We start from the raw sequence: 12,712 nt of genomic DNA, 5'->3' as shown, positions 1-12,712 counted from the left end.
AATAAATTATGGTACACATACTCAATGGTGTGCTATGTTGCTACTAAATATAATACTGCAAAAGACTAATTAATGGGAAAGTAAAATGTACAAAGATACATGTATAATATAAACATACACCATAATATTAGCAACTGTCTCGATAGAGGAATTACAGTTTAACAAGTATTGTTATTTTTGTGATATTTTCTAAATTCTATGTAACGAATTACAAAAGGGGGCAAAAAAAGATTTCGAGGTTTCTCCAAACATGAGCTCTTTTTAAATTTCTCTCCTTACCACACAACCTTCAGCCTGTTTGCAGGAGCATGTTGGACTAACAAGTACTTCTAACTGTTTTCTTATTTTCTCATCATCTTCTAACACCTGTGTGAATTTCTTCATGAAATCCTGAGCCTTACCAGGATCTGGCAAATTTCCTTAAATTAAATTAAAATTCAATTAAAATACAATTTTAGAAATTTCTCAAAATAATAAATGAGATCAACATTTTTCATTCTTTTTATTACTTTGATGAATAATCCTAACTTACAAATTCATTTAATTTAATGCGATAAAAATCGTAGAGCACCTTCAATAATAAATTTTCACAAATAAAAATCTGTTTCCTAGAAACATAAAATAAGATCATTGTGAAGGACCATCTATGCAGAGAAAGACCAAACTGGCTATTTCTAAATAACTCCTTATAATACTTAAAGGCATTAAATGTCTACCTGAATAATACCAATTTTATTACTATCCCTTGAGCTTGCTGTATACATTGTTCTTTTGCAATTCAGAGCAAGAGATGAAGATCAATCAGTTTTACCAAGAAGAAACCATTTTCCTGTACTGCACTGTTTACTGTTAAACTATCCAGAGATAATGCACACACACACGCATGCTACTTGGCACCAACACATGCTGAGCAACACGTTCCAGGTGTTTCTGCTGGGTAGGCCATTATCGCATGAGAAAGGATGAGTTCTTGCAGAATCAAAGATGAGTTTTATACTACTCTCCTAATACATCATGTATCAAAACACTTACGAAAGCTAATAAAATATTCATCCTAGAATCATTTTTTTCTGGCTACTCACAACTGTGAGGGAGAACAAGACTAGGTAGGATCCTTCTAATAACAGAAATTATAATATAGAACTATGGACTCTAATAAAAGTAGTAGAAATGTGTAGAATCTTAAAATATGAATACAGTAAATGCAGTCTTCAAGTTCATATACAACTCTGAAATTCCATTTTAAGTCTTGGCTAGATGACTGAATATAGTAAGAACAAATTTTCCTCCTAACTACTTGACTGTATGACATTTCCATATTTCTAGAGTACAAAAATTCTACTGTACTGTTTGTCAATAGTTTTGGAAAATGTCACTTTACAGCCCCTCCATAACATATAGGCATCATATTAAAGGCTACGATAAAGCATACCATTTAAGAAACAAAACAAAAAGAAAGTGAAATGGGGATAGAGGGAGGGGGAGGGAGAGAGAGGGAGAGAGGAGGGAAGGACGGAGATAGAGGGAGAAAGGGAGGAAGGGAAAAACAACAACAAAAAGCCCCTTTAATTCAGGATTCTACAAACGTACTAGACCATGGAACTCTTTTTTCTGATGATACTATTAACACCTGCAGGATATTGGCATTCCTCACAACAGAATTTGGGAAGTACTGTACTTGTTGGAAGAAAATGGATAGGGGGTTAAAAACAGAAAGAATATAGGAGACGATCTCCTTTAGGGGACAGTGTCTGCAGCCAAACAACCAGGGAAATAGCTGTTAAAAAGCAATAGCACAAAATCACTTGCTTTAAGTTACCCAAAGGGACTGAAAACTAATTTATGTTTAACTGCTCAGGACTAAAAGATATTTTGGTCTTTTTGGGAAATTTCTACTCATGCTAAAACTTCTATCACTTAGTCTAATACCCAGTGAATTAGGTTACTGTTCTCTTTGGTGTCTTAGCATTACTTCCACACACATCTCGGAATATTTGTTAACATCTCAAAAATCCATCTAAGAACTCTTCATTACTACCACGTGGAAGCTCAGTAGAAGCATTCCTCCAGGTGTTCCTGATTTTCCCTCCATCCATATGCTATATATACACAGTGATCTCTGAGGTGAGAGGAAAAGCAAATGACCTACAAAAACCGCTACTTTTTCCTACCCCTGCCCTGAACAAAGGAGATGTGCTACACAATCCTTTAGTATTTACTGTTAAAGGCAATTAAATAACATTTTATTTAAAATCACTGAAAACAAAAAAGCAAATTAACTTTTTTTTCAAAGAAGATCTTTTGTAGTTATTAGGTATATCTTTCATTGTAAATTTTGGCTCAGAATGAAATTAGCTTCAGATAGATTCACATTAGACCAAGCAATACCAAAGCACAGACGCAGTTTTTAACAGCAAGGTTACGCAGTAATTTGAATGTATTCTCAAAAATAAATTTATGTAATAAAACCCAGCTCTTGCTCGTATCAACACACAAAATAATCCTGTGTAGTATGCAAAATAAATGAAAATCAGAAAAAAAAGGAAAGCTGAGCGTGTTGGGGGGGAAAAAATAATCAATCAAAAAACTTTAATCTTTTCCTATATTATCGTAGCCTAAAATGGAACTCCAAGAAACACTTTATATTATCTGAAAGAAATGTTTCAAATAAACCTTAAATTTTACATATAATATTTGAAATAACTTACTTGTAATAACCATCACTTTTGAAAATATGGCCTTGACACTGGCATCTGTCTGTAAATCACACAAAAAAATGCAAAATTAAAATCTCCTGTACCAAATGTACCACACTAAAACAAGATGTAAATAATAGGGGAAATGGGGAGATGATAGGGGTATATGTAAACTCTGTACTTTCTGCTCATTTTTCTGTAAACCCAAAACTACTCTTTTAAAAAAGTCTTTTAATTTTAAACAATTAGTAAATAGCAAAAAAAATCTCCTAACAATAATCTTCATTGTATTCTTCAGAAAGTTAAGTAAGCATAACCCACTCATGCTCTCGGCCCACACCCTGACCACCACTATATGCTCCTTCTTTAGCCATGTTTAAACTCCAGATGAACTGAATGAAAGGTAGAAGTGAAGTCATACTCCACTGTCGTCGCCTCTTCCCTTGTCCTGTTCTGTCAGCCTCCAAAACAAAAACAGACGACTGCTACATCAACCTTTTGGGACACAGAGATATTTTGTTTTTCTTAAGTACTCAAAGAACAGGACAACTAAGTTTAAAAAAGGAAAATAATCTGGAAATGTTGGTTTTCACATTTTTAGCCTATCTCAAACAAAAAGTTGACAATTAAGTATATAATTCTGATTGAACTGAGGTATTCCTAAAATTGTTAAGCCTGAGGATTATAAGGCATAGTCATGAAGCCACTGGGAAGACACTGGATGAAGACAATGAAGATGCCACTGACACGTACAAAAGTTTTCCAAGAGTGCTAGTTATTTGCTGTATCAGGGTAGTATTTCAGTGAATGAATGTGCTCATCACATCGTGCTGCACGTAATGCACTCTGTAAAGTCACATGTATAAAAGATGTTTCTAAGAATGCTAGTTACTCATTCCATCAGGTTAGTGTCATTAAAAAAAAAATGTCACTGAGCAACTCTGCATAAAATACTGAGCTAGAAAAACATTGGGGTGAAAGCAACAAATCAAAAAATAAACAAATAAACAAACCGTCCCTATTGAGAAGGAGCTTTCTAAAAGGAAGGAGAGACAAAGAATAATAGAGTACAAGAGCTAATTCCCAAATATTTGGAACTTAATAGATCTGACTAGAAACATAAGATTTCTATTGTTGTTCAATTTGGGGGGAAAGAGGTGGTGCTGGCCTTACTAGAAGTTGATCCACATGAAAAAGAAACATCACCAACAAAGTACAATACTGCAAATTACAGAGTCACTTTGAGTGACACTGAGCAAATCAATTTAGTTACATGAAGTAGAAGAGCTACATTACTAAGAAAGAATAAAAACTATCTTAATCAGAAGGAATAATGAGGAAGCCAATGAAACATGTACTGATTATTATATCTAAGAGTCTTCCTGGTAAAACAGGCAGAATTATAAACAGCCAAAAGTTAAACACAGCTTTGTATTTTTTTTCTAACTTTATAATATCTACTACAATTCTCAGTATAAAGTGAATATTAAGTAATAAGAGACTATTAATTCTCCTTTCACTAGAATTCCACTTTAGAGTACTATCCTCCTCCATTCTGTTTCTTCTTCATCCCCACCACACATGAATGAGAATTCCCTCTTTGATTTGGATAACTTGTTAATTATTTTAAGATAATTTAAAGGAAAATACCACGAAGTGGAAGGGAATAAAACACTGTAATTGAATTGAGATTGTATTTTATTTCATGTAGACTGAACAGGAATGTCATGAGACCCTCCCAAGTTTTTATGAACAGGCAAAGGGAAGAAGCCTCCACTAAATAAAATTTAAAGGGACGGTGAGAGTCAAAAAACAAAGTTATTTTTGGTTACCGTCTCATACATCACGCTGTTCAACATATGATCTACACACTTATGCTATTCGGCTGCTAATGACTTCAATAATGCCTAAAATCAGGAATAATTTTATACACATGCAAATAAGAACCTCTCACATTCTTGCAACTTTACCTAGAGGAAGTAAATTAACAAGTCTCTAGGTGGCAAAAAAGGGCACTTTATCCAGAGCTTATTACCTGAAACACACCAACACTGCATTATAACATTGACTAACACACATGTTTATTTGGCTGAAACACACTAACTTAACTGGGATTTTCCAATTTTCCTCCTTCGCACAGAAAGTACTGAAATAGCAGAATCTCTAAAATTAGTTTTAAGTCATTGACTATAAGGAAAAACTTTTTCTAGCAGGTTCAATATACGCAGGAATCACAGAAGGTTAAATTATGTTCAATAAACCATAAACAAAGAGGTCATTGTTAGCCCATAAAACAAAAATACTACTCAGTTGTAAGCTTCAATCAGGCAAACAAGTGGTATGAAATGCCTTATTACTAGTGATTTAGAGGTTAAGAAAAAAGTGAGGTCACTATAAACCACTCAAACAACTACTGTTAGCTCACTGATTTTTAGGGCAAACGGCAAGATTTACACCTAGGAAAACTGGAAATTTTCTCCCCTTAGATGAAAAAACTCCATTCTGTTGACCTCTGTCCTATGAACATGAGGTGTATGTTGGGGGGGAAGGGGAAGGGGGGGGTCCACTGTGCACTGAAAAAGAAACAAAAAATAACACTACACTGTTTTCCCTGGATGCAATTTAAAATGACGAGGCACACTGATTTTTAGATGAATTATACTTTTTATAGGCCTACATACAACATTCTCAAACAACATTGACTGGATGAATAACCACCATTAAATTATAATTATGAAGACCAGGTAATACATTAAAATTACCATAATATTAATTGTAAGTAAAAATATCATGATACTAAACTATAATTACATGATATTAAAACTTTCTATAACCACAAGACTATATAAAGATGATGGGAGCATTTTAGTGTAGCAACATTAAGTGTAATTTTACTCTATTTTCTATGCTTTCAATAATGCTGAGTTATTGTTTTGGTTTTATTTTTTTAATTTTAAAGCTACCAAAAAAGGCTTCATTCTGTGTACACAGAAGCACATTCTCCTTCCTGTTGGGTATCACCTTTTGCAGATACAGTAAATTTCAATTTTTCTAAGCAATAAGTTTCTTAAAAATTTCAGTGTTCTAAATTAGAGATCATAGGTTCTAGAGTCAGAAGTGTTCCACACAGAAACAGTTGTTCAACACATAGGAAAAATGGTGATAACTTACTTTGGGTTGCTTAATTAAGTCAAGCAAATCCTTTACTTGATGTCGGAGCAGATTTTGACATTTCCACATTTCATTCAGTGCTCTGAAAAACACATACATAAATTTAAATAACAAAACAGGATAAACATTCTTCCAGAATATCCCAACCATGTTAATTTTTTCTAAAAGTTCAAATTACAAATGGAGATGACAGAGAAGGGTAAAATTTACAGGACTAGGCAATTGATGATACATTAAGAGAAAGAGAGAAGTCAAATATAAGAGATAATAACATTTGAGGAGATGGCTATATCAAAAGAAAGGGATTAGTGGTGGTTGTTTTTTCTTTTGTATAAAAATAGTGAAAATCTATCATTAACTGGAACATGTTTGTAGGCAAGGGCATAGCAATGAACTGCAGAGATTACAAACTTAAGAAGTAAAGCAATATTTAATGGAGTAAGGTCTTGTATTCAATAGCAGGCCAGATGAAAAGGAATAAAAGACACAAACGGAAAAGAGTGAGCCCTGAGAGAATGGAGATACTTTTTCCTGAAACAAAAATATTATAATTTTACATAATATATATTATATACTTTTATTTATAAGTAATATTTATAAATTACATTATATGTATATAAGTGAACATTCATTTTTTACGGCAAAAATTTTGATATCACCATAACACTATTGTTCTCAGGCAGAAATTTAAATCTAAAAAAAATTATATAGGTACTCAAGAAAATATACATAAATCATAGACAGCAGTTAATGTTATTTAAATATTAAGATATAGAATATCAGAACCACTCACATTTAAAATTTTAAAAAGGAAATTTTCCAAAACCAAATATTACTTCTTATTGTTTTCAATTATCTATACTTCTATTAACCTCCATTATCACACATATGAAGCATTGCCATAAAAGAGTAATTTAATATAGAAGCATATAAAACCATATAAAAACACACTTTTTCTTTTGATAGACAAGGCAATTGTTTAATATTTTCACCCTCCTCAGCAGTATGTTTTAAAAATACCTTTGCATTTTTTAAAGGAGACAAATTAGCTTAAATTTGGACAATTCCTTTATAGTAGTCCCTTCAACATGGTACTGGCAAAACAACAGTACTGGTGCATTTTCACCTTAAAATAGCTAAACTTTACTGTCTTCAAGCTACTGAAGTTCCATAAAGTTTAACTGGCACACTTTAAGAATGTAAACATTAAAACAAAAATGACCATTATCCAGAGGACTGTAAATAATTTTCAAAGAAACAGAGTAGTCATCTGTGAAATTACTTGTGAACTCCGAAGTCAATGAATTCTCTCCTTACCTATACATCTTTTCACTACTTAAAACTTCTGAAGGCCCTGGATTTTGAAACTTGCTTTCACTTAAAGCAGAAAAATAAAGCAGAAATTATCTTTTATAAACTTAAAGATGAAATCTTAAGCAATTCTAAAGCTTATTATAAACTATTATGGCTATAGCTTAAATCAAAAAGTGACCATCACTGACTAAGAATTTGTATTATAACATTCAGGGGGAGCATCCTCTTGAGCATTTCAATTAAATTATATTAAGCAGCAAAGACAATCTGTCCTTGTGCTTTGCCTTTCTAAATAGTACTTAAGGAAAAAAAGTTGTACTAGTAGAAGCAGTATTACTACAATAGGAAGACAGATATCCATTTATTTAATATTAGCCTGAATTCCAGCTCTGTCACTAAATAAACGTGAAAAATCTGGTTAGAGCCTGGATACTGTTACATTTGTTAAGTGACATTTTAAGTAGACAACTAGTTCCCTCACTTTGGCTTCTCCTTGTTTGAACCAACATACCACAAGTTTGCATCAGTTCAAAGAAAAAGACGACTACCATTGGGCTGCAGTCAGAAACTTGTCCAAATGTTGAAGAGAACCTCTCCTCCAACCTTCTGCTCCCAATTGGCAAATTACCCATCAGACTCCACAGTTCAAAACTGTCTAGATGAGAGCCTGATCAATGAAAGAGAAGATCACAACCAGGACACCTGATACTACCACTTACTCTTGTCACTGACAGTTGTTCTGGGGAACTTGGGGTAGGTGGAAATACACACCATGATCAGACAGTACCCAAGCTTGCCTCTATTCTCCTTTCCAGTAATCAATATACTTACAGTTAACCTAGGGACTTACCCAAAAGTGGGTACACATCAAAAAGTCTAAAATATAGGAAGTATTTTGTCTTCCCCAAAAGAACACAGATATAGAATAAAATATATGGCTCTTTCAGTAAATAAGAAAAATCCTTACCAAACAAGTTCTTAGCAGGAACCCGCCTGCCAAGCAGCTATTTTAAAATACTTTTCACACTAACTAGAGGTCACAAAAATTCAAATGACTTTCTGGGCTAGAATGGTAATGTAAATGAATGAAGTAAGACAGGTGTTATAATACAGTGTTATATACAGAGGACTGTGGTGAAATTAGAAACATTAAGTAAAACATCAATATTATTAGTATTCAGGACAATGAAAAAAATGAGAAAAAATTTGATACCCCAAAAATTGGCAAAAAATAAGATGCCTGATAATGTATTGGAGGATGTAGGAACTTACAAACCACTGGTAAGAGTATAAATTAGTATAATCATATTGGGAAATAATTTGACTAGTTTATAATGCTGAAAACATGCATTCTCAGCAATTCCACTCATAGCTGTATACCAGTGATCCTAAACCTTGGTTGCCCATTACAATCTCCAGAAACGCTTTCCTAAAAACCCCAATGCCCATACTACACTCCAGACAAATTAAATGACAATCTCTGAGGATGAGATTCATGTGTCAGTATTTTTTAAACCTCTCCACGTGATTCCAATATGCAGCCAAATTTGAGAACCATTCATAACCATACCTTAGAGAAACCCTTGCATGTGTATACTAAATTGAAAAATGTTCACAGTAGTACTATTTGTATTATTAAAAAAATGGAAACACACAAATGTCCATTCTTTCCATTGACTCAGATTTGCAATGCCAAGATGATGGAATAAAACTATGGTTTAATGACAAAGTAATTCAGTACCACAGTGAAAATGAATGACCCACAAGCTATATATATAGAGTAGATGAAGCTTAGGAACATAATAGAGTGGCGTGAAAAAACAAGTCACAGAAGACTATACCCACAATTATTCCATTTTCATAAAGTTCAAAAACAAGCAAAAATTTAAAATATATTATTAAGGGATACATACATACATATGATAAAACTTTTTTAAAAGGAAATGAGAAACACAAAATTAAGGCTAGTGGTTTCCTCCGGGAGGAAGATAGGAGGATGAAAGAGAGACGTGTTCACAAGTTGGGTGGTAGATTCATACATAGTTTTATTTTATTACTATGCTTCAAAACTCGTGATTTGTGTGCATTAAATACTTCATGATAATAAGCGTAAAGACTTTTGGAGAAAATAATCACAGATTAAAGTTAAAGTGTAAGTAATAAAATGTTAAGAAGTATTAGGTGTATAGTTGGTCACTTAATTCCAAGAAGTTGATTAAAATAAAAAATAACTTTAAAAACATTATACATATATATATATATATATATCTCAAGTATTTTAACTTAAAAGAGATAAATACTCATTCACTCACCAACCATTTCTGTAGAATCAATTGATCCACAGATTGGAAATTACTTTCAATGTTTCCATGACATTATTTTCCAGTATATCTCCTATGTCACCATTTTTTCTTTTTAATTCAATCAAATGGACTTGTCATTTAAGTGATGAATGATATCTGATAAAAATATTTAGTTTTGAAACTGCTATTTATGTTTTGTGTATTCTATTTTCAATTATTTTTTATTTTCTTTTCCACTTCTGGTATTAAAGTTTTCATTAATTTTTTGCTCCTATGGGTTTAGACGTTATACATTCGAATTCTATTTTTTTAGGGGTGACTCAAAGTTTTAATATGCACACTTGATTCATGGTCTAATTAATCAACATGTCTGTCCTCACTCTTATATGACAAAAGAACATTAGAACACTACCTGCCATCTTAACATGTTGTTATCTGACAGGGTCCACCCAGGCATGTGGCGGGGTATCCCAGGGACTCTCAAGAGAGTTCACATATCATTGCAGTGGTGTACACTGGCACAATATCAGCCTAGATGATAACCTACTTTTTAATCCAGACCCCAACCCCTTGTAAAGAAAACTTTATCCTATTCCTTCCTTCTGGATTCAATTTCCTTTTTTATTCTTTAGTAATTTTTCCAAGTAGGAATTATGAGTGATGAACTCTCATTTTTTGCTTGAAAGTGTCTTTAATTCATTTTTACTCCTGAATGACAGTTGAACTGAGTCAAGGCGTCCAGATTGGGTGTGATTTAAATAGGTTGTTTCAAATGGGATATATACATATCCTATTCTCATCCATTCTAAGAGGCCATCAACTGCACCATGAAGAAAAGGATGCATTCCAATTCCACAGATGCTAGCATATGAAAATTTTATGTTTCACAATTAATTATAGTGGTAACATATTTTACTATATGCAGTGGAAAAAGAATGACCTTTGGAACCGGGAAGAACTGAGTTCAAATTCTGGCTTTGTCTCTTATTACTTGTGTAATTTTGTGCAAGTTCATTGATCTCTGTGGGATTCAGCTCATCATGTGTAAAACAGAAAAAAAATCATTTATACTGGGAGTTGCCAAGCTTTTTCTATAAAAGGCCAGAAACTAAATATTATAAGCTTTGTGGGTCATAAGGTCCCTGTTGAAACTACTCAACTCTGCCAATTGTAGCAGAAAAGAAGCCACAGTTAACACATATTCCTGTGCCTGAAGTACAGTGGATATCAAGAAATGTACATTTCTCCCCCTACAACCCTTTTTCTCAACATTCTTATGAAAGATATAAATAGCATATATAATAATTTCCATGTGGGAAGTGCAGTTAAAAGTCCCATTAAGCTGTGGTAGGAATGAAAATTATATACAGCTCCTTAGACTTCTAATTTCTGAATATTTAATCCCCATTAGCTGGGGATTAAGTTACACATTCACTGGAATACTGATGATCTAAACTTTCTGAAACCTAGAGCATATCCATCTCTAGGCCTCAATTTCCTAAGCCTCAGTACGATTCAATTAGCAATGCCTCTCCCATGTCCAAAATGCCAATTCCCTACAAAGCCATACAAAAGAACTTTTTGAATGGAACATGGTCATGAAAATGTATTTGTGCTTACCTTTACATCAAACTATAACACCATGCTGAGGCTATGCAGCCCAAAAATATGTATCCTACTGCCCTACACTGTAATTCAAATCAGTGTCAGGTGAAAGTAAGAAAGTACTAATTGCACAATATGGACCTTTCTAATGCCTTAAGGAATACAAACAAAAACAAAAGGTACATCAGCATTTCTTGAGACAACAATATGAAAATCTGGAGAGAGAAAAACTAAATCCTAAAAGATTCCATGTCAATCAGCTCTGTTTTTTAATTCGTTACAAAAATCCTTGTTAATCTCATGTTAATAGCAGTACTTTCTGAAAAAATATCCAAGTATTTTATTGTGTCTGACCATTTAAACAATGTTTGCATTATATAAATTGTTGACATTTAAAAATACAGTTGTGTTTTCTTTTCCATAAAATCCAACATACTGCAAAAGATGGAAAGAACAGAGTTTAACATTTGAAACATACTTCACAGCATTTAAATCCAGTGTGGCATACAAATAATATAAGCATTTCATCCGTTCTGTAGTTTCCAAATTGTGGGGGACCATGTATTGAGCAAAGATCCGTTCAACAAGCAATCTACGAAAAAACATAAAGTACTGTATTAATTTCTTTAAATGTAGGTATTAAGTATGTATGTAAATTTCCGAAACACATAAAGAACACATATAAAAGAGCTTTTTCCTTCTGAGTAGAGATGAGATTTCCAAATCAAAGATTTCTTTCTATAAGAAGAAGAGCCAAAGAAAAAATTTTAGCTGGATGTACTGGAATCAGTCCTATACCTAACTAAGATTAACTACTTCTGCATGACCTTGGGCAAGTTATATACCAGGGACTCAACTTCATTGGCTAAATAATAAAGGGTTAAAAAACTACACCAGAACCTTCCAAGTGACAAATTCTAATCATCTGTAAGTTAATCATAAAGAAATGTTTAAGATTCTTGACTTTTCGTAGTGATCATCATGAAAAGAGACCTAGATAGAAGTAAAAAAAGAAAAAAAGAAAAAAAAGAAAAGGAAAGAAAAAAAAGAAAAATTAAACGGTGGGGGGTGGGCTATGAAACCATAACGCAAATCTCTGTGCAATGATGCCACACACTCAAAAAGCTTAAAAACGTCAATTTTCTAAAAATAATAACTATAAAGTCTCTTAGATAATATCAACCTAAGATACTCAGTTTCTACTTCCCATACCTCTTAAAATTGTAAGATGTCCTACTGGTTCTTAATTTTCTCATTCTCACCTGTTAATAAGCAAGATCATTTGGACCTCAAATTCATCAAATCAATGCAGACTGCAAGCAGAATTTACAGTTCTACTAACTACTAAATTGCTAGGTTCCATACAAGATCTAACCTTACACACTGGAATAGAAAAATACAAAGATTATATTCAGATAATGTGTTTTTATATAAATTTATAAACTATTATTTTTAGCCTTGAGTAGGAATTGTTTTTATTTAAAATGTCTAAATCCAAAGGGTGTATATTTATTTTAATTTTATTTGAAAAAATGAATGTGAATCCTTATAACACAATTACCTATGAAACAAAATTTAAATCATAATTACATACACTCCTACTTTCAAATAGTACTCTGTTAA

At 32.7% G+C, this 12,712-nt stretch overlaps 1 protein-coding gene across 6 annotated transcripts in view; it reads right to left on the bottom strand.

The window, feature by feature from the left end:
* PDS5B (PDS5 cohesin associated factor B) overlaps positions 1–12,712 on the bottom strand; it is a 197,071-nt gene that overhangs the window by 76,760 nt on the left and 107,599 nt on the right. For all 6 annotated transcript variants that reach the window (XM_036831559.1, XM_036831560.1, XM_036831563.1 and 3 more), the window contains exons 13-16: positions 11,568–11,681; positions 5,868–5,949; positions 2,709–2,757; positions 280–419 (exon numbers count right to left, since the gene is read on the bottom strand). In XM_036831559.1, coding sequence (XP_036687454.1) covers positions 280–419; positions 2,709–2,757; positions 5,868–5,949; positions 11,568–11,681 — 385 coding nt within the window. The remainder of the gene's footprint in view (positions 1–279; positions 420–2,708; positions 2,758–5,867; positions 5,950–11,567; positions 11,682–12,712) is intronic.

Source organism: Balaenoptera musculus, chromosome 18 (assembly GCF_009873245.2).
Source record: "Balaenoptera musculus isolate JJ_BM4_2016_0621 chromosome 18, mBalMus1.pri.v3, whole genome shotgun sequence".
Lineage (NCBI taxonomy): Eukaryota > Metazoa > Chordata > Mammalia > Artiodactyla > Balaenopteridae > Balaenoptera > Balaenoptera musculus.
This window is presented reverse-complemented; position numbering and strand designations above follow the sequence as displayed.